Genomic DNA, 23,202 nt, shown 5'->3' with positions numbered 1-23,202 from the left:
TGGGGGATATGGACAGACAAGTGTTTTCAAACGAACTGAGGTGTGCTGAAATTATCTACGATTCGGGATCCCCCTTCAGTCGGAAGCCTTTTTATATCGGGTGGACACCTCGGTCAAAGTACAGGCGAAAAGATCAAGACTGGCCACGAGATCTGAGTTTTGGCCGACGTTTATGTGCCTATGAAACTTCGTGGGTAGGATGATTTGCATATTGCTTTTGCCAGATATGGGGTGTGGTAAGGGAGTGATAGGTGATAGCAGGCAGTAAAAAAAATAAAACAAAAAAGTATCTTTCCTTGATTATAGAATCACGCGGAGGGGAACAGTACTTACTTAAGTATGTGGCCAATAATATCTAAAGACCCACACGCACAGCTTGGACTTCAAGCAACTCGAGCCCAGCAAGAATGGATTAGTTCTCCACCTCATCGTTTTCCTCGTTGTCCATCGATCGCCACATCAACCCCTCTTTCTCGTCTTCATAATCTTCAAGGTCCGCAACGAACTCAGAGCTGGTCAGCCAGTAAACCAGGATGAAATCGGTACCTTCACCGAACCCCTGTTTGCATTCATGAGCCTCGTCGGTGAATCCGCCGTCACCACAGTGTATTCTCTCACCTTGTCTGATTCCCAGCTATTCGATAGGAACAAGTCCTGGAACAGCTGGTCTTTAATCCAACCAATGGGTGCTCTGGCCCCAAAGTATCGTGTAATGCAGCCTATGGAGAGGCCAATTTCCCATGATGAGCTATAGCCTTCGTGCCTTTCGGATTCGAAATGCCGCAGCTCGCTTAAAGATATCCTGGGTTCCCGGCTCACACAATAGCCCCTACTTGATAATTTCAAGCCTACCGCCCAGAGCACGGGCCGTTGCAGGGGAAGATGCGTTTCCCAATCGAGGCCCCGATCCATTAGGATCCTCAAAGAAACCTTGTGCGTTACCCAATGACCAGGTATGGCCCCTTCCACCACAAATTCGTAATGGAAGTGCACCGGGGTTGAATGTCCATATTGATCCGCCAAGTACTGAGCGTGATGGGTGTGTGGTATGGCGGAGCCTTTCATGTCCTTGGGAGACTGGATGAAAACGATCTACACATTCTCGGGGTATTCGCCATCCTGCCAGAGCCCGTAGGCTCTAGCTATTGTGTCAAGGATGCGGTTGCTCACTTACACTAGGGACGTGGGCTCATTGGAGAACCTGTCGCAGTGATTTATAAATTCACGTTGCAGTTCTCTCGGAGTGAGGTCCTGGGAGAGTTGGCCACTCCCAGAAATAAGTTGCCTCGGACTGGTGCTCGAGTAGATTCGGGTGTAGATCGTGTTTCTCTCCATGACTCAACAAGCAAGTAATGGGATCAATGAGACGGAGTGCTTGATGATCGAATAGTTAAGACAGGCAGGCATTGGTGCTTTTAGAAGCTGAAAGGGGGAGCATGGTTGAGGTTGGGTACAAATGGGGTGAAACGCCAATCAATTCACTGCCCTCCTCGTTTTCGGATTAACCCTTTCCCTGCTGCATAAATGATGCAGCTATGGCATGGCGATGTCACGATTCAGCCAAAACATTCTCCCTTTTCCCTAAATGATGTGGAAAGCTAAGGGTTCGCAGTAGAGGTACATGATTGGATCGCCTCGGAGATTCGTTGATTGGAAACAGCTGATACATACGACAGCAGAAGGCTTTAGAGCAGAAAGAGGAAGGAAAAAGAGAATAAAAATGTCCTTCAACTATAGAAATCGGTTCAAACAGACGAGGAGTACTCGGACGGCGCCGGCAAGCTATGCCTTACTCGGACTACTGCACAAACTACTGGCATGGGCTTTACGCGATGCCAGGTATTGACTCGGAGACCACGATGTGCGACCTCTATCCCGCCTGGGACGAGTCCCGCCCAGGGGCCAGGAGGATGCTGTGGCCCGCACCAAGCACCTCCACGAGATGTGCTGCCGCCACAGCCCGCATCTCTACCGCGGGTTGTTCTTCGTCATTGACACGCCCAACTACGCAGACGACGGCATCATGCTGGTAAAGATGGACTGGGACGAGAAGGAGGTCGACCACTACAAGGACGGGAGCTTGGCCGGGCCTGGTGTTGGGGTGAGGTTGATGAGACGGATACCCAGCGGCTGGCTCACAACAACGCCGACGCGAACGATTGCTTCCAGTTGACTAAGGTCGGGTACCATCCGCGGAAGCACACTGACAATATGTTCCTGGCCTAAACGGGGCCGTAGACCAGGTGGTTCTCCAGCGATTATGTAGACACCGTCAACCCTGTCTTCCAGAGGTGCCACTCAGGCGGTATGAGGCTTCTCGATCGAAATTTGCAGGGATAAGAGGTGAAGGTGTGGTTCTATACGGCGGTGGAGCAGCATTTAGGCTTTGTGGCTGGCGAGCGGTTCTCGCTAACGCTCTGTCCTGGGTACTTCATCCACTGCGACAAGAAGATGAAGAAGAGAGACAGGGACACCACGGTAGCGCTCGTTAATGTTGAACATGCCGAGGGCTAATCCGCGGTGGAGTGGAAGGCAGGCAAGGCTTACCAATTTCTCTGTGGTCTTGCAGATGAGAAGAGGGATTGATGAGACCAGAACAGAGCCACTCTCTAAGATCGATGGGTAATTTTGGGGGATGAAATCAAAAATTAACTAAGAGACGACATCGTATTCGTGCAATAACTCCAAATTATATTCTCGTTTCATTCCATACTTTTCTCCCCGATTACCTACGACAAGACCCAGACCTGTGGTACAGAGGGAACAACAGCAGGTGGGTTCATGCACATACTGCTGCGAACCGACCTCTTGACTGTTGTCTATGCCATGAAACCGGCAGGCACCCTTACTTGAGGATTAATATTAGTAATACCTCCGTAACTGCAGTGAGAGTCCTGGCCCTCTCTGTCACAGTACCTTGCGACACATTTTGTAGAAATTAGATAAATTTCGTTGGGTTGAAGCCATTCCTGGATCGACACCGCTGTGCCGTGAGCAATTCCAACGCAGCAAGGATCTTCGTCTTTCTAATTTAACAACTCAAAAGGATAGGGGCGGTGAAGCCAGAGAGCAATAAGAAATGGGAATATATAAAGGCGGAATCGCTCACGCTTGACGGTGGAAAAGAAAAATCAATTCATCCAGAAATAGCCTTACATCTCTCGCCTACATCTCGCATCTAATATCTTATTGAGTCCCGTTCATTTCTACCACCAAAGTGCGCTTCATTGTCATTACCCTATTCCCCGCTCTATGCGTGCTCCCAACTTACGCCGGCGAATGCGACAAGCATCAACCTGGTGACAGGTGGTGTGTGTAAGTCTCCCTGGGCTGCCATCAGCCACTCCACTCCTCTAGCGTAGTATACACCTAAGATCCTAACTGACGGCACGTTGTCTCAGAAACAACGGGTTGCGGTTGCAATGCGACTACGACGGAAAGATATTGAAGAATCTGGGGTGGTGCCCCGGAAACCAGGGTTGTGTTGACCACGCTCGGTCGGATGGGAGCCATTTTGATGCCGAGTGTCGATGAACTCCGTGTGTAAAAGGGGGTCAAGTACAAAATGAGGTTCGACTACGAGCATTTATTGCATGATTGGTGCTCAGCTTGAAATACATACTCCAATTCTTATAATTAAATTTATATATTGAAAAGAGCAAGCGTCTTGTGGAGGCCGAAATTGGCAAATATTGAGATACCGATTTTTGATGCCAAGACAACAATGATGGACTCCAGCGTTAGAAAGGGAAAGAGTCATCGCCAATAACCGGCCAGTGAGTAATGGACTGCGTCGAATCAGCAGTTATGAGGTAAATTATTCACCTTCCTTGCGAGAGACCCTGCAGGAACTTCATATCTTATGGCATGCGGGTGTGCGGCACAGCAGTTCAGCTGCCTAAATTTAAATAGGTTGGTGCCGAAAAGGGTAGGACCCCCGGTATGGGTTCCGCCGGAGCCAATGAGTCATCGTGAAATTCGGCCGACGTTGTCGGTGCGCAATCTCATCGAGCCCCTTATACGGCCCAAACAAGCACTGCTTCCATCCAACTCGTACGATCTAGATCGTCTAGACTTTAGAAGGTGGGGCAACGGTTCACGGCTATCGCGCCTTATTTTTGGAAAAGTATTTGCATCGCCTCGGTGTACAGTTCTGTATAAAAATAGGATATATAAAGCCGGCGTATGGTTCACCAAGCTCAGAACGGGAGGTGATCTTCAAAAGTGTATCGAGTCCTCTGAATACATCCTGTACGCACTTCCAATGGCACGTCAGTTTACAGTCGTGGCCTTGTGGCTACTACTGCTGGCGCTCTATGCCCACCGAGGCCTGGCCTACGTCACGTCGACGACGACGGCATACGTTGTCGTGACCACGACCACCTCGCTCGAAGTACTACGCCGACTAGTACGGCGAGGCGACGGACAGCCTCCAGACCATCACCACGACGCGGACCGTCAAGTCCTACTACACACCCACGGCGCACCCCACCGCGACCTCGACGTACACCAACGCGGTCCTGGACGTCGAGGTGGTCTAGCTGTACGCGCTGGCGGGCTCGGTCGACGAGTACGAGCTCGCGTACGACCCGGGCTTCGGCCTGCACCCGGGAGGCGACGGCGGCTTTACATCCCACCTCCACCAAGTCCTACACGGGTATCTGGGGTCCCCAAGTGAGCCTATATTTGTCCGCACTGCCGTTGGGGGTCGAACCTTCGTATGGCTGGGACTACCAACAGTACATCGCCGAGTGCCGCACCCCGCCCTCCTCGGACTCATCGTCGTCATCATCGCTTCGGGCGACACCGAGATCTGCGTGCGCCGCCACCTGTGCATGACGTGACGGCACTGGATCATCGTGCTGGCGACCGTGCTCCCGGGCCTCTTCCTCCTCGGCTTCGCCGAATCCTTCTTCTGGTTCCGGCAGCTGATGCGGGGCCGCCTCGCACTGCGGCTCGGAACCCTCTGCTGGACCCTCTGCTCAGGTTGGATCGCGTGCTTTACGCGCGTGAGCCCGGCGCGCGACGCCGCCGACCAGCCCGCTCTGGCCGAGCAGTGGCGGGCCCGGTCCGCCGCGCAGAAGTGGCGCCTCTGGTGGAAGTGGGGGTTCCGGCACAAGTACCCCGTCGAGCTGCTGGGACCGGACCCCAGAAACATGCAAGTTGCTGGGGCCGCGCCTGGCACCAAGTCGGAGGAGGAGGGTGTGCAGGGGCCGCAGGTTCAACAAGTTCAGGCGACTACTTCTACTCCTGCGGCTCCGGCAGCGCGATGAAGCTTTGGAGATGATTTGAATGGTCTTATGATAATTTTAATGCTTTGATCTGTATCTTCATTGTTGTAGCTGAAAGAGATTAAGGCTTCATCACTTATCTGGCCTATAAAGATGATCAGAGTTCCGGCATTCATATAAACCGGAATCCATTTTGTCTTCTTGACCGGCACTCCTAGTTGCAATACAGTTCAGTATCATGTTCTGAGGCCCAGGCAGTTCTCCCTACTGAAATTTCACGTAATCTTTCGATGTCAGATCGGGAGTTACAGGGGAATCATTTCCCTAGGTACAGCTATGCCTACAGCTATGTCATATGATAGATTAATTCGTAGTAATATGGAGGATTTTCCACCTTATACACCGCCTGCTTGTCTCCACTCATTCTTCCCACCTCTGTTATCTCCATCCTTCTCACTTTGAATCGTCCGACCGCCCAATGCAGATGCTGAATGACGAGGTCCAGACCAGACGCCCCATCTGTATAACCGGCAACAGGCACACACTCACCTCCCCATATGCTTGTGATACGATGACAGTTTTGGTCACTTGCTGGCGTCGTTCATGAACAGGCTACCCACCGCATCACCCCCCCCCAGTAACGCCACACCGACACGTTCCCCGCTTCCCGGCCTACAGCCTAGAACCCAGCCGGAGCGACACAGCTAGTCAACGACCTCGACCCGTCGGCGCCGGGCACCTTGTGCACCACCGAGACCGGATCCCAAGCCGGATCCTGGTGCAGCGCGTACTCTATCAAGTTGATAGCCGCGTCCGCCACGGCGGGCCCGTACGCTTCCAGCGCAAGCGCGTACATCATGTCGATCCCCGCCGCGACGCTGGAGCTCGTACATATCCTGCCGTCGACGGTCCAGCGCGCCGAGGGGACCCAAGTAATGTTGTTGTCCGACGCGCCGGCGGGGGCCACACCTGTGACCCAGCTCCAGGCGGCCTTGTTAGTCGTGGCGCGGCGGCCTGCGAGCAGCCCCGCGAGGGCCGCCGGGTGCCGTGGCATGCGGCGCGAAGCGGGAGCTGACGGGATCCGTCTCGAAGGCGATGAAGGAGACCGTCATCTTGGCCATGGCGGATAACTATGTAAGTCATGGTTAATAATCCGCTGCAGAAGTCGCCACATGGGAGAGGCCAAAAAGAGGTAAAAAATACCTACAAAAGGACTTCCATAGGTCCGTAGACATTCAGGGGCTCAAACCCTGGGAAAAAGAATCTGAACTTGATTAGCAATGTTCTTATGTGTCGTGAGTAGCATAAATACGTACCACTCCAGCAGACATAGTACGCTTTACATTGAACGCCTGCTCCCTTGTCAGGTCTTGGCCAGCCATGGCCGGAACCAGAAAAAGTGCTTCCAGGGCCAGCATGAGGAGGATTTTAGATATAACCCGCATTTCGAGGAATGGATTGTGACGTCTGGCACAGCCGGTGTATATAGCTCTTAAAGTATAGCTGGGCCATCGGGTTTGTATAGATACGATCCTATTGCTTTGGGTTAACTAACTAAACACCTGTTCAGGGGTGACCACACAGCACCAAGCTAGAGCCGATTCACAGGGAGGACTGGCCGTCATAATCATTCAACCTCAATGCGAGAAACCAATTGCACTGTGTGATGTTACAGGGGCCGCTAAATATCAGAGACCTGTGCCGTGATTGGTAAGCGTTTTCGCATGACCTGGAAAACAGGGTCAAATGATGCAATCTGACGGCGCAGCACGCAGTCCAAAGGCACAGCATGCAGTCCGAGAGCCTCCAATGAGCTACCGGACTTTCGGAAACGTTTCACAGTTCGAACCCCAGGTAGCTATCACCAAGGGTCCGAACCCCCTTGCTCCGGGAGTGGATCAAGACGCAGACTCATCTGCGGGGAAAGCTGACGTGAGCCTGGTATGCTCGCTGTTTATATCCACGTCAGGCTTTTAATTGTGTTATGAATCAACAATTACGCATGTCTCTAACTGTCTACTTGTTTGTATATTACTAACGAAATCAATCGCTGTCTAAACGCCTCTGGTGCATAATCTCGTCCTTCCAGCCGTCTACTCATATTCTCCTATCCCAACACTCCACTCCCAACACTCACAGCTGGGCCAGAGCGACACCTGTCAAGTCTCCCAGCTCTGGGAACAGCACCGTCTTCTCCTTGGTCTCAAGGTCTATCGAATACACGCCACCGGCGAGGTCGGTTACGTAAGCCTTCGTGTTCTTGTGGTCGACGCTCAACCCGATGGCCTCGTGCAGGCGCCTAGCCAAGATGTCCGACTTGACCGGCTTCTCAGCAGTGGCAGCCGCCAACTCGCCAAGCGAGATCCTGTTGAGGGTGTTTCCCCGGGGCGGGTCGCCGCGGTCCGTCCAGAACAGCGTCTGCGTCTCCTCCTCAATCTCGAGGTCGATGGGCTCCGGCAGGCCGCCCAGGATCACCTCGCGCGGCCGCTCCTCCGGCTTGACGCCGGCCGCCACCTCCATCGGGGACTTGAAGATGCAGCCCTGGTCGCCCTTGGAGGGCCCCTTCTGGCTCCAGTAGAAGCAGCCCCGGCTCTCGTCGACGGCGATGCCGACGCAGTGCCGCGACGTGTCCTCGCGGTCCTCGTCGGTCGCGCCGGTGGACACCAGGACTTCTTGGTCCGACCCGTCCAGGTTGCAGCGCATGACCTTCATGCCCTCGCGGTCGCACCAGTAGAGCTTCTTGCTCTTGGCGGCGAGCGCGATCTGCTTAGGCGTGAAGACGCCGACGCTGCCCGTGGGCACGACGGTCTGGCGGTCCGAGCCGTCGAGCCGAGCCGACTCGAGGTAGCCGTCGTTGTTCTTCAGCTTGGCGCCCATGTTGGTCCAGTACATGCGGCCGGCCTGGTGGTCGATGGCGATGCCGTCCGGGTTGTGCTTCAGGCCGCCGACGACGGTCCGCAGGTCGCTGCCGTCCGTACGGCAGGACTGGATGGACCCGATGCGCTCCGACAGCGAGAAGCCGGTGTCGAGGATGTAAAGACGCTGTTGCATGGCGGAACCCATTTTATCGTACGATGGCAGCTCTGGCCGTGTGGTACCAAAAAAAGACGAGGAGTTTCGATATTCTATTGGTCTCTTCTTTTCTTGAAGATGCAGTCGTTATGGAGAGATCGCCAAATAGTCACCCCAGTTGTCGCTGTTCAGGATCAGGATCCCAACTCCCCCGGACGCGGAGACCCTTTTAACCCCATCCATTGCTGTCGAACCCCGGTCTCCATGGCGCCACCCCGTATCGCCGAAAGCGCAGAATATTTTGCTGGTGGGCCACTCTTTTTCGCGATGGCGGTCAATGCCGAAGCAACCCGGCACTTCCGGTGCCTGATGTTGTTTGATGCTTTGTGGAACCCCTCTCCAGAAATTTGAGAGCGAGCCTCGGCCGACCCCCCCGTTGCGGACCCATCGTTATCGAACAATTGTCGCGCCAGTCGTCGCTAGCCTCCCCTCAGAAGATTAGGTAACGGCGTCCTCGGGCTCTCCACGTGGCAGCGCATTGGGACTGGCTTGTTCCGTTTTCTGGTTCCGCCCCTGGTTCCGTCCCCAAAAGTAGAAATGCCCTGACTCGAGCAAGCGTGGAAAACGCGGAAACCTGATTGCCCACAGCGCTTACAACGACGACACCTCCACCAACGCGAGATTCAACGCGAAATGAAACATGCAACGTGCGAAACAAGGAACATCATCCAGGTTTCGCAGGATCTAAAATGCATTGGCGGGTGATCGCTTGACTGAGGACCGGGCCGACCGGCGCATAGCAGATCAAAACCAGATGGCTGGGTCAAATAGTGCCCGATGATCAAAATCCAAATACAGTTCACCTGGACATCGAGCTTAATTCCACTTCATGATAGCAAAGACCAAGAACTTCAACCAGATTGCCGCATACCAGACCAGCTGATATTGATTTATCTCTAGCCTATTGTAAAAGTGAAAGTGTGTTTCTATCCTTGCAGCCGCAGTTTTGCAGCAGATACCGACTCCTATCCACCTCGTAGATATTGTCTAAAGTAGGATGTCTCGCAGAACCATGGGTACACGTGAAATTTCAAAGATCAGCACTCGCAATGGGTAAAGCGTATATCCTTCAGACCAGTTCCCGTTCCTTCTTCTCTTCCTCGTCTTTTCTCCTTTGCTCTTCTTCCTCCTCCCATTCTCTGTCCATTCTCGCGTCTTCTTCTTCCTGTTCCTCATTCATTCTCTCTATTTCGTCCAGCTCCCTGTTCCATTACTGAACCAAGTTAGCATTCCGCGATATTGCGCTTTGTTCTTGCCGCATGAACTTGATGAAATTTGACTTTACCATGAACAACTCGCGTTTCCAGAGATCGAAGAAAGTCTGAATTCGGTAGACGGGCGCCAACTTCCATGACTTCCTAGCGCCATCCGCTTCAACTTCGTCATCGTCTAAATCTGGGTCTCCATCCAGGTCACCGGGTTGCTCGGTAGGAAAACCAGACGCTTCGCGATCCCAGAAGTGGACGGCTCCCCTCTTGGTATCGATCAGGATGGAATAGCAACGGTGGCGGCGAACGGTGGTGAACACCACTGCAGAGTACTGGTTAGACTCGCTAATCTTCTCGATGCCCGCATCGTAAGAAAGGAGGGATTGGGTGAAAAAGGACATGTTTGCGGGTCAGAAGACCCACGCATATGTGGTGGAACTGCCTGGTCAAGGTCCTCGGAAGCTTCGACTATGCGTTTCCGTGCCGCTTCTTTCTCCTCATCGCTCACGGGTGACTCGGTGAAGCAACTGGTGAAATTGCCGAGATGGTGGGCTGGATGCGTATCGACCATGAGGTCGGGCAAGTTCTGGGTGAAGTATGGGATGTGCCGCATGAGCTCTAGGACTCTGTCTGTCAGGCCGTTGGTGTATATGCCGTTCTCCTGGAGCTTCTCTAGTCTTTCGCGATTGATAGGATCCCAGCCCGCGGCAGGAGGATAGACTTAGTGGTACTCAACCTTGTCGTAGAGCTCGGCTGCGTGGGCCAAGAGAGAGGTTATGGCAGCCACTGCAATGTCATGACAATACCCTTCCTTGGCTTCTTTTTCACCGACTTCGCCACCTTCTTCTGGGGTAGAGTCTCGAGGACGTACAGGTAGAGGCTGGGATTGCGGTACAGACATGATGTGTTGTTCTAAAGCTGAGAAGACGACTTGGAAGCGTGGAAATGTCGTCTCTAGAGACCTGAAGGCTGAATGATTGCAATAACAGTTTAGATTGAGGAGGTGAGTGAGGAGGTGTGTACGTTTGCATTTCTATCTGATAACCAGTTGAACTTCTTGGTTATTTATGACTCTTTCTACTCCGCCCCCTCTCCAAATTTACACCGCATGATACGCGGGGGGCCGAGCCCATAGGCTGTGCCGCCCGCTCTGTTGGGACCTGGGCCGGGAGACCCCAGGACCTCTGGACCTGATGTTGGCTACTCTAAACGGGCCAACATGCTATGAGCACCGGTATCCAGGACATCGCTTTCCATATATTTAAAGGACACGGCAGTGTCCTCGACGCTGGGCCATGTAATGTAGACGCAGACCACCCATCCGACCCTCAGCACATGTTCGAACCATCAAGTTTTAATCATATACTTCATCCAAATACTTCTCACTGGTTGTCTATTCCAAGCTTCTGACGCTATGTCCCAGGTAATAAACCACCTGCTACCGACAACAAGCCCACTACTACTGATAAAGCGCCCCCTACTACCACAAAAAACAGCCTTACGACTACGACGACGAACAACCCTACTACTAGTTCAACCAAGACAGACTCTGACACTTGTAAGATTGAGAAGCGAGCGGTGACTAATTTTGTCCTGGAGTCGAAGCTCGGTAATGCCGAGTCGAATCTTGATTGTATGGCAAGGCCGCGAACGATGCATATAACAGAGACCAAGCAGCCAATCGGGAGCATTTGGATCCTCTGTCCACAAACATGCTCGAGGCAATTCGCGCAGGCTTGTTATCACTATAGGTCAGTTCTTGCCCAGTGCCAGCAATGATGTCCCAAATACTAACGTACGTCACCCCATAATTGACCCCCCCCTGTAATTGACCCCCCAATAAAATTAAAGGTATAAATTGACCACCAACTCCAAATAGTCACCATTCCTTTAATTTTGGACTATAATGCAATCGCTTTCGACTGTAGATACAGTAGATATCTCAGAATCCGATTCCTCAATTTCAAGCTGATCTGGCCCCTCCCTCGTACGTTGTATGCTCTTAATTGATGCAAATTTCGAATTCGGGCTAATCTGTACCCTTCGTTTCTTTCGTGGCCTTGCAAGCTCTAACTTCTCTTTTAAGGACTGGATTTGCAATTCCGTATTGACTAGTAGATAATCCTTTTCTTGGTATCCTTTTTGGATCTTCCTGAATAGCTGGTGTTGTGTAGTAAGGTCGCTTTGACCTAATTGGTGAAAGTGTCGAATCTGGCGCTCTAGATTAATAGACCTTTTTGGTGTTGACCATAATATACCATTAGCTAAAGGAGTTTGGATAGGTGTGAGGGCCTTATCTTGACTAGCTAAGGCCTGTGTTCTCTCTTCCGGTCGCTTTTGGTTACTATTTTCGAGTAAAAGAGGGCTGGTGAGTGGCTTGGTAACATATACGGGCCAAAGACCACTACCACGTTAACCACCCTTGATATTCCGAGCCGATAAAGCCTTTTTACGGGCTCTAGCATAGTATATAAGGAAGTTCCGTTTACCGATAGGAGCTGAATCCGTTAATAAGGATAGGAAACCGATCTCCTTCCGGTAATAAGTCTTTATAGCGGCGAAGACCTTAACATCGAGGGGTTGAAGAACGTGTGATGAATGAGGGGGTAAAAATAATAAATAAATGTTATTTTGGTAGTAAAGGGACATGAAATCGTCGGTTGTATGACTGCCATGTCTATCCAGAATAAGTAAACGGGCATCCTTTGGGTCGTTCGGGGCGGTTTCCGGTATAAAGACCTCTTCGAGCCATTTGACGGCGATCTCGTTATTCGTCCAGCCTTTACTGCTCGTATCGAACTTCTATCCTTGAAATTTATCGAGTTCTTGGGGGAACCATTGCTCTTGGACCGATTTACCCTTATAAATCACCAAAGGAGGGATGGCCCTGCCGATTGCCGATACATATTCCAATATGGTCGTCCAGCACCTTGAACCAGGCTGTTTTTGTTGAATAGAACGTAGTTCCGAACTGCTTACTACAAGGCCATTGCCTCCTTGGCCTTCTAAGATACCGTGCTCGTCCATATTATGTCTGTTTTCAGGTTTAATAGCCTGGATTTGAGGTATACGTAATTTGGTTAAAAACCAAGACTTGATTACCTCAGTTGATGCCCTATTGATACGCTGGGAGTCGATACGACGTTGCCTCTTCGTCCGTAAGGCTGGGTGACGTCCAAGGAATGACTCTATCCAGTTTTTACCCAATGGCATAGGGTTGCCATGAAGGGCTAAAACGCGCTGAGCCAGTTCCTTGATTTGCGTATGCGTTGGTGCGACGCCAAGGGCTTCTTGGGCTAAAATCCAGTCTGCCAGATGCTTCTCTTGAACTGGAGAGAGCTTCTGATAGGCAGATTTTGATTCTCGACGTGATTGTCGGCCGTGAAGTCGACTAATAAGGGTAGACCGTGGAATACCCTAATGAAGGGCAGCCTTATGAATAGATTTACCGCTTGACACATCTTGGATGGCGGCAGAGATGTCGCTTTCGGTATATGAACGTACCATCGGTAAATTGATATATTTTTAAAAGAATAAAGTAATTCGGATCAAAATTCGTTGAGAAATCTCTTTTTGAATCGAAATGGCGGTGAATCGTGGTGGAGGTCGACAGGGGGGTCAATTACAGGGGGGGGTCAATTATGGGGTGACCTACGTTAACGGGTGGGTGTGACCACAGTTCCGTGATGAAAATCCATGTCGCCACCAAAAGCATGACCGAGTTCGTCTGTGCTGAGACCAGGATGAACTACCGGACCGACAGACTTGACAGGCGTGGCTATAGACCTGTGGGGCGTTACTGCTATCGTGAAGCGACACGGCAAACATCAGCACTATTGGCCGTGGGCACAAGGCTGGACACCTCGTAAAGATAAGAACCCGGGTGGCGGAGGATGCCAGCGAGATGAGTGGCCGCCGGCGTACTTTTGGCCCGGTGATGTGTATGCCAAAAGGAACAATATGGGTAAGTGCTTGGAAATGACTGATCAGGGGCATAAGCGACTTTCGGTGTTTATTCCCTCTTATCCCAGTGTCTCAAGTGGACTAAATGCACGGATTACTCTAAAGGTGCCTGAATTCCCTCCTCAGACATACAATTCTTTTCCGTAGAAGGGTAAATACTTACCTTGAGCGACGACAGTTATCTATTTACCGCTTTCTCTCAATTCAGGACAAGTCCTTTTCAGAGTAAACTAACTCTTCTCTTCCGCAGTGCAAAAAGTGCGCCTCAACCCCAATGCACACAACATGGGGACTAGCAATCTATTCAGTGGCTTCTGCGCGACACACGATGCTATGACGGTAAGTACTACTAAAAAGCGGGAAACGACCTTGGAGAACCGTGACAATGTTTCAGACTGTGGGAAAACCGGAGGTAAAGGCAGGCAGGAAAGGAACGGATGGCACGATAAGTAAGTGTTATCTTTGCGGTCTGGTCCCAACGGATGATATTGCATGGCACACTAAGGTGTGGGCTGACTTCCTGGTTGGTAGCTATCACAAGCGTTGTTTCAGTCAATACCCGTCATGCCATCTTCAAGATCGAGGATTGGGACAATCTTCCTGTGGATGATACATAGTACGGCTTACGGGACACCCCGTGCTGGCCGTCAGACTTGGCAAAGGACGACCCCGGGTGGACGCTCCTGACCAATGACGAGTTCTACGAGACCCAGCACCCGAACCTGAAGCAGTACCGAGAGCTGTATACGAAGCCCCCGCCGCTCCAGGATCTGAAGGACGCTCTTTCGAGGAGGAGCGGCAAGGCACTGTACCCTGCCAGCGAATGTAACGCATCACAGTTCAAGTCCTTTGGATTCAACAAGCCGAAGAGGAAGTTGTACTACATCCCGGATGAGTGCCTAAATGTTCTTCCGTCGTTGCCATTCACAGGCCCAGTCCCATTATTGAAACGTGGGTTGAGCAACGCTACCAAGGACGAGGTGGTGGAAGATTACGGCCTCCCAGAAGCCACAGCGGTGAAAGGAGGACCAGCCATGGTCGACATCAAGAAAATGACCATCGAAAACATTCACCTCACGAGTGACGAGGATCTCGAACAGATGGACGATGCACAGGTGGACGCCTGGATGGAACGATACATGGAGCTGCTCCGGAAGAAGTCCGAGACTTGCAGCAATACCTCGCCCCCCCGTGTCGGATGCTCAGCCCATTCCGGCTGGTCAGGCAGACCCAACTCCAGAGGCGGCATCTGTAGGGTCTTTGGGTTTTGACGTACTGCCACAGGCGACGACCGCATAAAAGTCAAATTCTTCAGTCATTTCTGGAATTTTAGGAATAATCGGGCACCACGGGTTTCGGGCGGAGTTTTGGTTTCCTTGTTTTTGCTTCTTTCGGCTTCTTTTTTTTTTTTGCTCTTTTTGGGATTTTCTATTAGGACATAGCGCAGATACCATTTCTTTATGATTGCTCGAATAAGCCATCATTGCTTCTGCTGCTGCTGCTGCTGTTGCTCCTGTGCATACCCATCCCACTCCTTCCGCACGTTCAAGAGCCGGATGAGCTCCTCGTCGCGCTGCCTGGACAAGTCCTGGAAGCTCCGGTCCCCGACCATCGCCAGCGTCCCGTCCACCCACTTTTGTTTCAGCTCGTCGTCCACGACCGGGTCCCGCGGCGCGTACCAGCTCATCAGCGGGCCCAGCAGGTGGTCGGCCATGTGCTGGACGCCGCCGGGCCCGCCGCCGAGGTGGAACAGCGTGCTGGGGCCCATGACCCCCCAGCGCAGGCCCGGCCCGTTGGAGACCGCGTCGTCGATGTCCGCGACGCCGCACACGCCCTCCTGCAGCAGGTACAGGGCCTCGCGCATGATCGCCCCCTGCAGCCGGTTGGCGATGTGGCCGACCACCTCCTTCTGGACGTGCACGGCCTTCTTGCCGATGGACGTGTAGAAGGCCATCATCCGCCGCACCGTGTCCTCGGAGGTCTGGGCCCCGCCCACGACCTCGACGAGCGGGATCAGGTGCGGCGGGTTAAAGGGGTGGCCTACGACGCAGCGCTCCGGCTTCGCGGCCGCGTCCATGCCTTCTTGAATCGAGGAGCACGTCAGGCCGCTCGAGCTCGTGGCGATGATGGTCTCACTGCTGATGTGTTTGGTCATGCTGTTGAGGAGTTCGCGCTTGAAATCTAAGCGTTCCGGCCCGTTCTCCTGGACCAGCTGCGCTCCTTTCAGGGCTTCGGCAAGGTCTGTGGTGAAAATAACGTCTTCGGCCTTAGCGTCGGCCTTCTTGGTCTGACCTAGCCGTGTGAGGACCGGCAGCGCATCGCGTACGAGACTCCGCATGGTTGCCTCGGCGGCCGGGTTGATGTCGAAGGCTGTGACGGTGAGGCCGTGGGCTAGAAACAGCGCGGCCCATGACGCGCCGATAGTGCCACAGCCAATGATGGCCACTCTTTGGATTTCTGACATGGTGTCTTAGAGGAAAAGTATTATTTGCAATAGAGCAATGTGGTAAAGCCGAACAAAGTTGTATATTCGTGCTTCTGATGACTAGAGAATATTTCAGCTGCTAAATCCCTAGCCTTGCGCGTCGTACTGATATGTGTAAGCCAAGTTTTATATCGGAGATGCATAGCGGGAACACCGGGGTTAGCTTGGTATTCCCCTATGATGTATGCGTTGTACAAGCTGCGTATGTTAGCAGGAACCACTTCGCGTCTTCACCGAAGCGAATTCCCCGAGTAGATACCCTGGATTGGCATGAAACCGTGACAACGAAGCAGCCAAATGGCATGACTCGCAGAAGTTTTCGATGCAGGTTAGCCATGTGGAGATGCGCGAGTGCCGGCTGCAGATGCTAGTCGAGGGCCCACAGCGGAAAGGAGGCTGGCGTGGCTGGGAACGGTTTCCGCTATGGGGGCATGAAATTCCCCTAGCGTGCTGGATCGTCGGGCTTAAGAATACAACCATGGATTAGGAACACCAGGATATCTCCGCAAGCGTCGTTGCGGTCTAGCTCTAGCAGTCTCTGCGAACCTTAGTTTGTATTGCACAAGTAAATCGTAAGTCATGCCAGTTTTGCCGCCTTTGTAATATAATGAACCCGGTTGGCCAAGGGCTCTCCAAAATATGATCAAGAAAGCAAACATGATGACCGAATCTCGCCTCTTGATTTGACGCTCTTAGGACCATCTTGCAGCGTCATGACGTTTAGGACCGCAACATCGGGTCTCCCGAGGTTCGAGTAGAACGGCCCCACCCCTTTGGGTCCCGGGAAGCTGTGGAGTTGGCCGAGAGTTGGGGATCAAAGCTTTTTAGTTTTGCCTTGGGCAGGGACACGTAGTACGTAAGTGTCTGTGTCTCAAATACAACCTTCGGCTTTCTCGCGGTCATATCATGGAGCGACGTGCATCGGCTCCCCGGGTGGGATGGGCTCTCTGCCTGTTTTCCAGATTCACCATCCAGGCAAGAGACGGAGCAAAGTTCCGCTCGCGGGGTGCTGTGTCTAGGTATCATCTCCAAGCAAGGGGGTCGGGGTCTTATGCAAAGGTCGGAATGTCCAATTATATATAGATAGTCCTATAGAAGGCATGCCCCAATACCTACTAGCCTGCTTTGGCCATCCACCATTAAACTGTCTTTATATATCCGTGTCACTACCTTATCCTGAATAAACTTTTATTACTAAGGTAGGTATTGAATCATCCAACCTACTAATACGATATTTGGAATCAAAATCCTCTCGATTCTTCTGCACTTTCCTGTTCACAAAACAAGTCTCCTCGTGAGCCACACCAACCAGCATGACCGAAGACTCCCGAGTTCCCAACGTCTACGGACCCGGAACCCACACGGACAAGACCTTCGTCCCCGTGCCGCAAGACACGGAGCGCATCTTCCGCCTGCTCGCCTCCGAGATGCCCGGGTTCACGCAAGACGAGGCCCTCCTGTCCAAGGTCCAGTTCACCGGCGAAGACTTCCCCGTCATCCCGGGCCCCATCAAGGCCGTCTCGGTCGCCGCCTCCCTGCACGCCATGGCCGGCGTGATGGCCGACGAGATCCTGACACTGCGGGGCGCCGCGGACAAGGACCGCCGGATCACCGTCAACACGACGCAGGCGGCCTTCTGGCTGGGCACCATCGCGGCCGCCCACGTCGGCGGCGACGACGTCGTCAGCCTCGTCAAGCAGGGCAAGTCGAAGTCACTCATCCCCGACTGGGAGCGCGGCTGGACCGACACGCCGCTCAAGTACCGCGCCACCGCGCTCTACCCCACCGCCAACCCGGAGGTCTGGTACTCCCTGCACGGCTCCATGGACGCGCCGCCGGTGCTCAAGTCCATCGGCGTCGACCCGAATGATGCGGCGGCCAACGCGAGCAACGAGGCGGCCGCGGAGCACATCGCCCAGCACACGCGCAAGATCAGCCCGGAGTCACTCGAGATGACGAACCTGCTAAATGGGCTCTGCGGCAGCATATGCTTCACGCCCGAGCAGTGGAACAACAGCGCCATGGGCAAGTCGCTGGCCGCGCACCCGCTCGTCAACGTCAAGCCCCTGTCCCCTCAAACCCCGATCGGCCCCGTGGCCTTCCCGCCCCTGGATCCCAACGACAAGCGGCCCCTGGCCGGCGTCCGCGTCCTCGAGATGACGCGCGTCATCGCGGGCCCGCAGATTAGCACCATCCTCTCCAGCCTGGGCGCCGACGTCATCCGCGTCAACCCGCCGCACCTGCCCGACATCAACGTGCTGCAGCTGACGCTCAACGCGGGCAAGCGCACCATCGGGCTCGACCTGCGCCGGGCCGAGGACGCCGCGACGCTGCAGGCCCTGCTCAAGGACGCCGACGTCTTCGTCCAGGGCTTCCGCCTCGGCAAGATGAAGAAGTACGGCCTGGCCCAGGACGAAGTCGCCGCCATGGCCGCGGCCCGCGGCAGGGGCATTGTGTACGTGTCCGAGAACTGCTACGGGCCCGATGGCTACTACGCCGAGCGGCCCGGCTGGCAGCAGATCGCCGACGCCGCGTCGGGGTCGGCTTACGTGACGGGCCGGTCGCTGAACCTGCCCAACAACGAGGCCGTGCTGCCGTCGCTGCCCATCTCAGACATGACGTGCGGTCTGCTGGGCGCCGTCGGCACCCTCAAGGCGCTCCGCGACCGCGCGATTCACGGTGGCAGCTACGCCGTGCACTCTTCGCTCGTCGCGGTCGACACGTACGCACTGCGGCCCGAGGTCGGGCTGTACCCGCGCGAGATCGTGAAGGAGTGCGCCGATCGTTTCCAGTGGGCCGAGATGCGCGGCGCGCACCACGTGCTCGACTTGTTGGTTACGGTCTGGGACGGGTGGAAGCGCGTGCTGGGCTCCTACCTCGAGGAGGGCAGCGGCTGGTTCCAGACGTTCGACAAGAGCGAGTTCGGCGGCCAGAGCCTCAGCCTGCTTAAGCCCGTGGTCAGCTTTAGCGATAAGGCCAGCACTCCTGAGTGGAAGACGCCTAGCTTGCCGTATGCGGCACAGAAGGCCACAGAGGTGAAGTGGAGATAGACCATGTGTGGTTTACGAAGTTATGAGACTGTTGGGATACCAAAACGATTTATTTACCTCGAGTAGGATTACTGAGTATCCTCCTGATTCAAATGATTTATCCATTCCAATATCTGAACATGCAGCCCCCTTGAACTGGACACTGAAGCAACTTAGCACTTTCCCCATGTCTATTTTTGATTAGTATAGATTGTTGGAGTAGTGTTCAACTCTCTTTCCCGTCGAATTGATCTTACTTGCTTAGGTCTCTGCTTCCTTTGTTCATAATACGCCTCAGGTTGAAGCTCCTTTGACCTCGGGCCTAATTTGTTCTGGTCCAGTCAAAGAGCCTTTCTTCTATAGTAAACCACGAGCCCAATCATGTTAAAGAACCTTCAGAACCTTTCAAGATCGAGATCAGAAACTACATCTTTTCGAGTCCAGATTGCTGATATCGAGAAGTGTTTCCTTCCCTTTATCACGACATCTTAACAAAGCGACTAGCGATCAGTATATAGGTCAGCATAGTGGCAGCACAAACACGGCAGCCGAACCTTGTAATTCTATCTATAACCGTAATTTTCTTTGACTTACTTTCTTGAAATTCTTATCTTTCGTAACAAACGTGCAGCCAGTACGGGTTTTCTTTGGCACCTACGCTCACTACTACACACAATTACTGGACTTGGATCACCAACCCTTGTTCACATAACACCATCATTTTAGCAAACAGCATTTCTCTTTGACTAACGGTAACCTGGTTTTCCTATTCTCTCTTTCTCTCTCTCTCTGAGCCATGGCGCCACGAATAATTATCCCCAAGCTCAGCGAGCACGCCTCCTCGATCACGACCCCACGCCCCTCCTCGCCGGACACCAAACGCAGATTCCGCCACGCCCTACCGCCCTCGCCCCTCGCCGCGAGCCCCCAGTGCCCGCCGCCGCCGCTCCGAGTTCGACTACAACGGCTGGGCGGCCTGGGGCGCCTGGCGCCGCGGACACGTGCTGCAGATCGAGAGCACGCGCGAGGCGACGAGGAGGCGGAGCTCGAAGAGTGCGAGCGCAAGTTCGTCAAGAAGACGCACGACTGTGTCATGCATTGCGACTTCCCGTCCCAGTGCTTCCACACGCAGGTCCGCGTGATGGAGGACAGGATGCCCGAGGCCGCCAAGGTGATCGAGGCGGCGGAGAAGGAGGAGGCGGAGGCCACGGCGAAGGCGGAGGAGGACGAATGGCAATCGGCGTACGAGGCGTATACTTCTCAAGCCCGTCAGGATGATGCGGATGACGATCGCCTCGAGCTCAACTTGGCCAGGGAACTTGCCGGAGGACGAGGACGAGGTTTCACCCACGAGTCCCTCCAGCAAGGCACCATTCTTCTACGACGCCCAAGAGTACCAGACGACTGGCAATGGCAGTGGCACTAGTAGTAGTAGCGGGGCAGCTCAACCCGTCGTCATTCCGGACTCACCTCCTCGCCCGCGGTCGACGCCACCCAGCTGACGGCCGACGAGCTGTTCGCGCTCATCGACGAGGACGACGACATGATGGCGTTCGAGGACAGCAAGGCGGGGCAGGAGACGCGGGACGGCGCCGGCAGCCGGCTGTCGGTGCGGGGCAAGAACCCGTCCGAGGTGGTGGACTGGGCCGACCTGGACGACGAGAGCAGCAGCAGCGAGAGCGGCGACGAGGAGTATTATCGGCCAGGGTCCAGCGCCTCTGACTCGTCTTCGTCCTCGGGGGAGTGGGAGGATATAGACGAGGAGGACGAGGAGATGGTGGATGCTGCTGCTGCCGCCGCCGCTGCTCACGAAGTAGAAGAGGTAACAGTCGTGCGGGACTTCAGGAGCGTGAGCTACAGCTACACGTTCACAATTGAGGCGGGACCTTGAGTGTGGCGAGCCTGGTGGTCTACGACCTTGTTTCAAGCAATCCGTAACTTTCTTGGTATACATATATTTCAGTGCTTCGTAAAGGCGTTAATGTATCTTGTGCTTTTCGTGCTTATTAGTCCACCTCCCTCTGATGTTTTGATGAGCTTATTGCTGATCTGAGCCAGCTCAAGGACCCAAGTAGAGGGCACTGGCGAAAACACCTCAATCAACTGTTGAATTGGGCTTTAATTCAAAAGGTTTCGCCAAGTAAACCCCCAGGATATCGCTATCTACAAACGCTGAATCCATCCAGTTATAAAACTCCGAAATGTTGAACGTACCTTTTCCAAAGCTTGCCCCGACTCATAAGGCTATATATAACCGCGCCAATTGCATATGCCCACCTGTGGCCAACGACCCCCAACTGCCAGCAGCACATGAACAGATCTATTCAGATCAAATGAGGCAAATGTCCCATATACCCGAAGAGAGCCGAAACATCTCCCCTCCTGCAACCTAGACATTGCACCATGCTTTCACTTACCAACAGACGGCCTGTAGAGACCCGTCTTCTTCCCCCGCGCCTCGAGATGCTCGACCTGCCCGGGCTGCAGCAGCGGCCGGAGGTTGTTGTCGAACTTTTCGCGCAGGATGCCGTCCACGTGGCGGCTGAGGTCGGTCATCTTCATGTTCAGCTGGCTGTAGTTCTGGTCGTTGCTGAGGGAGTCGCTGACGCCGCGCAGGGCGGCGACCAGCTGGTAGACGGAGCCCGCGTACGTGTCGCGGTTGGGCAGCGGCCACAGCCGATACTTCTTCATGCTCCGCAGGTGGCGCCGAGCATGGCGTCGACGTTGGAGGTGTCGGAGCGCACGTCGTGGGAGTCGGGGATCAGGGTCTCGACCCAGCTGAGGAGCGGCGTCAGGAGGCGCGACACCACCTTGAGGCGCGTGGCGTGGATGGTCTCTGTCATCATATAGGTAGTCAGTAAGAGACTAACTCCACAGCATTGGCCAACTGACCAAAGGCCTCTTCGGGCTCAAAGGACTCGTTGAACAGGACCGCCTTGGTCCCGTGCGCCGTCACGGGCGACCACAAACTGCCATCGTCGGAGCGGCTGCACCAGGCTAATTCGACAATGATCCGCTCGAACTCGGCCAGGTTGCCCAGCTCCCACATGATCCAGAGGCACTTCTGCAGGCCGACGTAGGTGGAGGCGTTGTGCGCGCCCGGCTGCTTGCGGTTGTTGAGCTCGGTGACCTGCTGCAGCCGCAGCGCGCTCCAGAGGTGGGCCCAGGGCCGCAGGCAGTGCGTGAGGTCGTACTTGTCCGTCGTGATGGCCAGTTCATAAATGAGCTGGATGCGCGACCCCTTGAGCTCGTCCTGCGGCACTTTGTCGAACTGCGTGTGGAAGATGCTGAGCAGGATGTAGAAGGTGTTGGGCGAGTCCTCGGGCAGGCGCACGACCCAGTCGGCCGCGCCCGCGCCGGCCGCTGGGCCTCGGCGAAGCCGCCGTGCAGCATCTGCCGGAAGACGGCCGAGGGGCGGGTCAGGGCGCGCGAGTCGACCCGGAAGGTGGCCGGGGTGGCGGTCTGGTACTCCTCGCCGATGGCGAGTAGCAGATCGCCATCCGGGTCGATGTCGTAGCGACGCTCCGGGAGGTCGTGGTTCACTTGGACTGGGACTGGGACTTGGATTTGGGCTTGGACATCTTCAGGTTCAGGCTCAGCGCCAGGGATCTGGGCAGGAGGAGAAGGAGGGGCGGCGGCAGCGGGTTCAGTACGCAAGGCCGGGGCGGGCCTGTCTTCTTGGCCCGATTCCGAGGCTGAGCGGCTCCGCGGGCGCTTGGTACCCGAGGTGCTGGCCTGTGAGCCGGTGTTGCTCAATTCCATCTTTTCGAACTATGCGGCTATAAATTGCGGAGATGAAGATGAGAGATGGAATTGAAATGGCATCCCGACGATGCTCGACGGACAGAGTGGTATATCGTTGGAATGAAATGGAACGTTCGGCGTTCACGACAGCGCAAGTGTGCTACAGGCTACAGCATTTGGTGCAAGTCATATGCCCGGGTTTGGAGGGGGCCCATGCACCTGACATGGCTGCCCGGTCTGCCCAATTAGCAGGTCGCCTGGCTGACGGCTCTGCGACACTCTTTATTAAACGAAAGTCAGAATCGCTAACGTGTTTCGAGTAAATCGACTTGAAGCAGATAGAACAAATGAAAAAAGAGGAGAGGAGGAAGACATGATAAACTTGTCGAAAAGAGGAGTTGCAATATCTCTGAGAAGTCCCACTATGAAAAGACGGTTTCCGTGTTGCGCTGGACGTGATGCCCACTTAC

General features: G+C 54.2%; 14 protein-coding genes across 14 annotated transcripts; 7 read left to right on the top strand and 7 right to left on the bottom strand.

The window, feature by feature from the left end:
* Positions 1–1,942: 1,942 nt before the first annotated feature.
* On the top strand, positions 1,943–2,173 carry PG994_002476 (uncharacterized protein; the record flags this gene model as incomplete). Its single annotated transcript, XM_066853885.1, has 1 exon — positions 1,943–2,173. The coding sequence occupies one exon, from the start codon at positions 1,943–1,945 to the stop codon at positions 2,171–2,173; it is 231 nt and encodes a 76-aa protein (XP_066722026.1).
* Positions 2,174–4,264: 2,091 nt separating this feature from the next.
* On the top strand, positions 4,265–4,678 carry PG994_002475 (uncharacterized protein; the record flags this gene model as incomplete). The annotated part of the gene is made up of 1 exon (XM_066853884.1): positions 4,265–4,678. One exon carries the CDS (start codon positions 4,265–4,267, stop codon positions 4,676–4,678), a length of 414 nt encoding a protein of 137 aa, XP_066722025.1.
* Positions 4,679–4,931: 253 nt separating this feature from the next.
* PG994_002474 (uncharacterized protein) lies at positions 4,932–5,273 on the top strand (the record flags this gene model as incomplete). Its single annotated transcript, XM_066853883.1, has 1 exon — positions 4,932–5,273. One exon carries the CDS (start codon positions 4,932–4,934, stop codon positions 5,271–5,273), a length of 342 nt encoding a protein of 113 aa, XP_066722024.1.
* Positions 5,274–5,910: 637 nt separating this feature from the next.
* On the bottom strand, positions 5,911–6,285 carry PG994_002473 (uncharacterized protein; the record flags this gene model as incomplete). Its single annotated transcript, XM_066853882.1, has 1 exon — positions 5,911–6,285. The coding sequence occupies one exon, from the start codon at positions 6,283–6,285 to the stop codon at positions 5,911–5,913; it is 375 nt and encodes a 124-aa protein (XP_066722023.1).
* A 1,079-nt stretch (positions 6,286–7,364) lies between these two features.
* On the bottom strand, positions 7,365–8,294 carry PG994_002472 (uncharacterized protein; the record flags this gene model as incomplete). The annotated part of the gene is made up of 1 exon (XM_066853881.1): positions 7,365–8,294. The coding sequence occupies one exon, from the start codon at positions 8,292–8,294 to the stop codon at positions 7,365–7,367; it is 930 nt and encodes a 309-aa protein (XP_066722022.1).
* Positions 8,295–9,513: 1,219 nt separating this feature from the next.
* Positions 9,514–10,412, bottom strand: PG994_002471 (uncharacterized protein; the record flags this gene model as incomplete). The annotated part of the gene is made up of 3 exons (XM_066853880.1): positions 9,514–9,833; positions 9,935–10,188; positions 10,243–10,412. The coding sequence occupies 3 exons, from the start codon at positions 10,410–10,412 to the stop codon at positions 9,514–9,516; spliced, it is 744 nt and encodes a 247-aa protein (XP_066722021.1).
* Positions 10,413–11,401: 989 nt separating this feature from the next.
* On the bottom strand, positions 11,402–11,898 carry PG994_002470 (transposase; the record flags this gene model as incomplete). The annotated part of the gene is given in 2 exon segments (XM_066853879.1): positions 11,402–11,845; positions 11,857–11,898. 2 exon segments carry the CDS (start codon positions 11,896–11,898, stop codon positions 11,402–11,404), a joined length of 486 nt encoding a protein of 161 aa, XP_066722020.1.
* Positions 11,899–11,923: 25 nt separating this feature from the next.
* On the bottom strand, positions 11,924–12,538 carry PG994_002469 (transposase; the record flags this gene model as incomplete). Its single annotated transcript, XM_066853878.1, has 2 exons — positions 11,924–12,313; positions 12,383–12,538. The coding sequence occupies 2 exons, from the start codon at positions 12,536–12,538 to the stop codon at positions 11,924–11,926; spliced, it is 546 nt and encodes a 181-aa protein (XP_066722019.1).
* A 1,221-nt stretch (positions 12,539–13,759) lies between these two features.
* PG994_002468 (uncharacterized protein) lies at positions 13,760–14,745 on the top strand (the record flags this gene model as incomplete). The annotated part of the gene is made up of 2 exons (XM_066853877.1): positions 13,760–13,813; positions 14,092–14,745. 2 exons carry the CDS (start codon positions 13,760–13,762, stop codon positions 14,743–14,745), a joined length of 708 nt encoding a protein of 235 aa, XP_066722018.1.
* A 209-nt stretch (positions 14,746–14,954) lies between these two features.
* Positions 14,955–15,938, bottom strand: PG994_002467 (3-hydroxybutyryl-CoA dehydrogenase; the record flags this gene model as incomplete). Its single annotated transcript, XM_066853876.1, has 1 exon — positions 14,955–15,938. The coding sequence occupies one exon, from the start codon at positions 15,936–15,938 to the stop codon at positions 14,955–14,957; it is 984 nt and encodes a 327-aa protein (XP_066722017.1).
* Positions 15,939–17,272: 1,334 nt separating this feature from the next.
* On the top strand, positions 17,273–19,009 carry PG994_002466 (Succinate--hydroxymethylglutarate CoA-transferase; the record flags this gene model as incomplete). Its single annotated transcript, XM_066853875.1, has 1 exon — positions 17,273–19,009. The coding sequence occupies one exon, from the start codon at positions 17,273–17,275 to the stop codon at positions 19,007–19,009; it is 1,737 nt and encodes a 578-aa protein (XP_066722016.1).
* A 775-nt stretch (positions 19,010–19,784) lies between these two features.
* PG994_002465 (uncharacterized protein) lies at positions 19,785–20,414 on the top strand (the record flags this gene model as incomplete). The annotated part of the gene is made up of 1 exon (XM_066853874.1): positions 19,785–20,414. The coding sequence occupies one exon, from the start codon at positions 19,785–19,787 to the stop codon at positions 20,412–20,414; it is 630 nt and encodes a 209-aa protein (XP_066722015.1).
* Positions 20,415–20,531: 117 nt separating this feature from the next.
* PG994_002464 (uncharacterized protein) lies at positions 20,532–20,879 on the top strand (the record flags this gene model as incomplete). The annotated part of the gene is made up of 1 exon (XM_066853873.1): positions 20,532–20,879. The coding sequence occupies one exon, from the start codon at positions 20,532–20,534 to the stop codon at positions 20,877–20,879; it is 348 nt and encodes a 115-aa protein (XP_066722014.1).
* Positions 20,880–21,397: 518 nt separating this feature from the next.
* On the bottom strand, positions 21,398–22,750 carry PG994_002463 (uncharacterized protein; the record flags this gene model as incomplete). The annotated part of the gene is made up of 3 exons (XM_066853872.1): positions 21,398–21,824; positions 21,877–22,275; positions 22,326–22,750. The coding sequence occupies 3 exons, from the start codon at positions 22,748–22,750 to the stop codon at positions 21,398–21,400; spliced, it is 1,251 nt and encodes a 416-aa protein (XP_066722013.1).
* Between the last annotated feature and the right edge of the window lie 452 nt (positions 22,751–23,202).

Source organism: Apiospora phragmitis, assembly GCF_038363925.1.
Source record: "Apiospora phragmitis strain CBS 135458 chromosome Unknown utg000002l:1.0-5516284.0:1.0-5523493.0, whole genome shotgun sequence".
NCBI lineage: Eukaryota > Fungi > Ascomycota > Sordariomycetes > Amphisphaeriales > Apiosporaceae > Apiospora > Apiospora phragmitis.
This window is presented reverse-complemented; position numbering and strand designations above follow the sequence as displayed.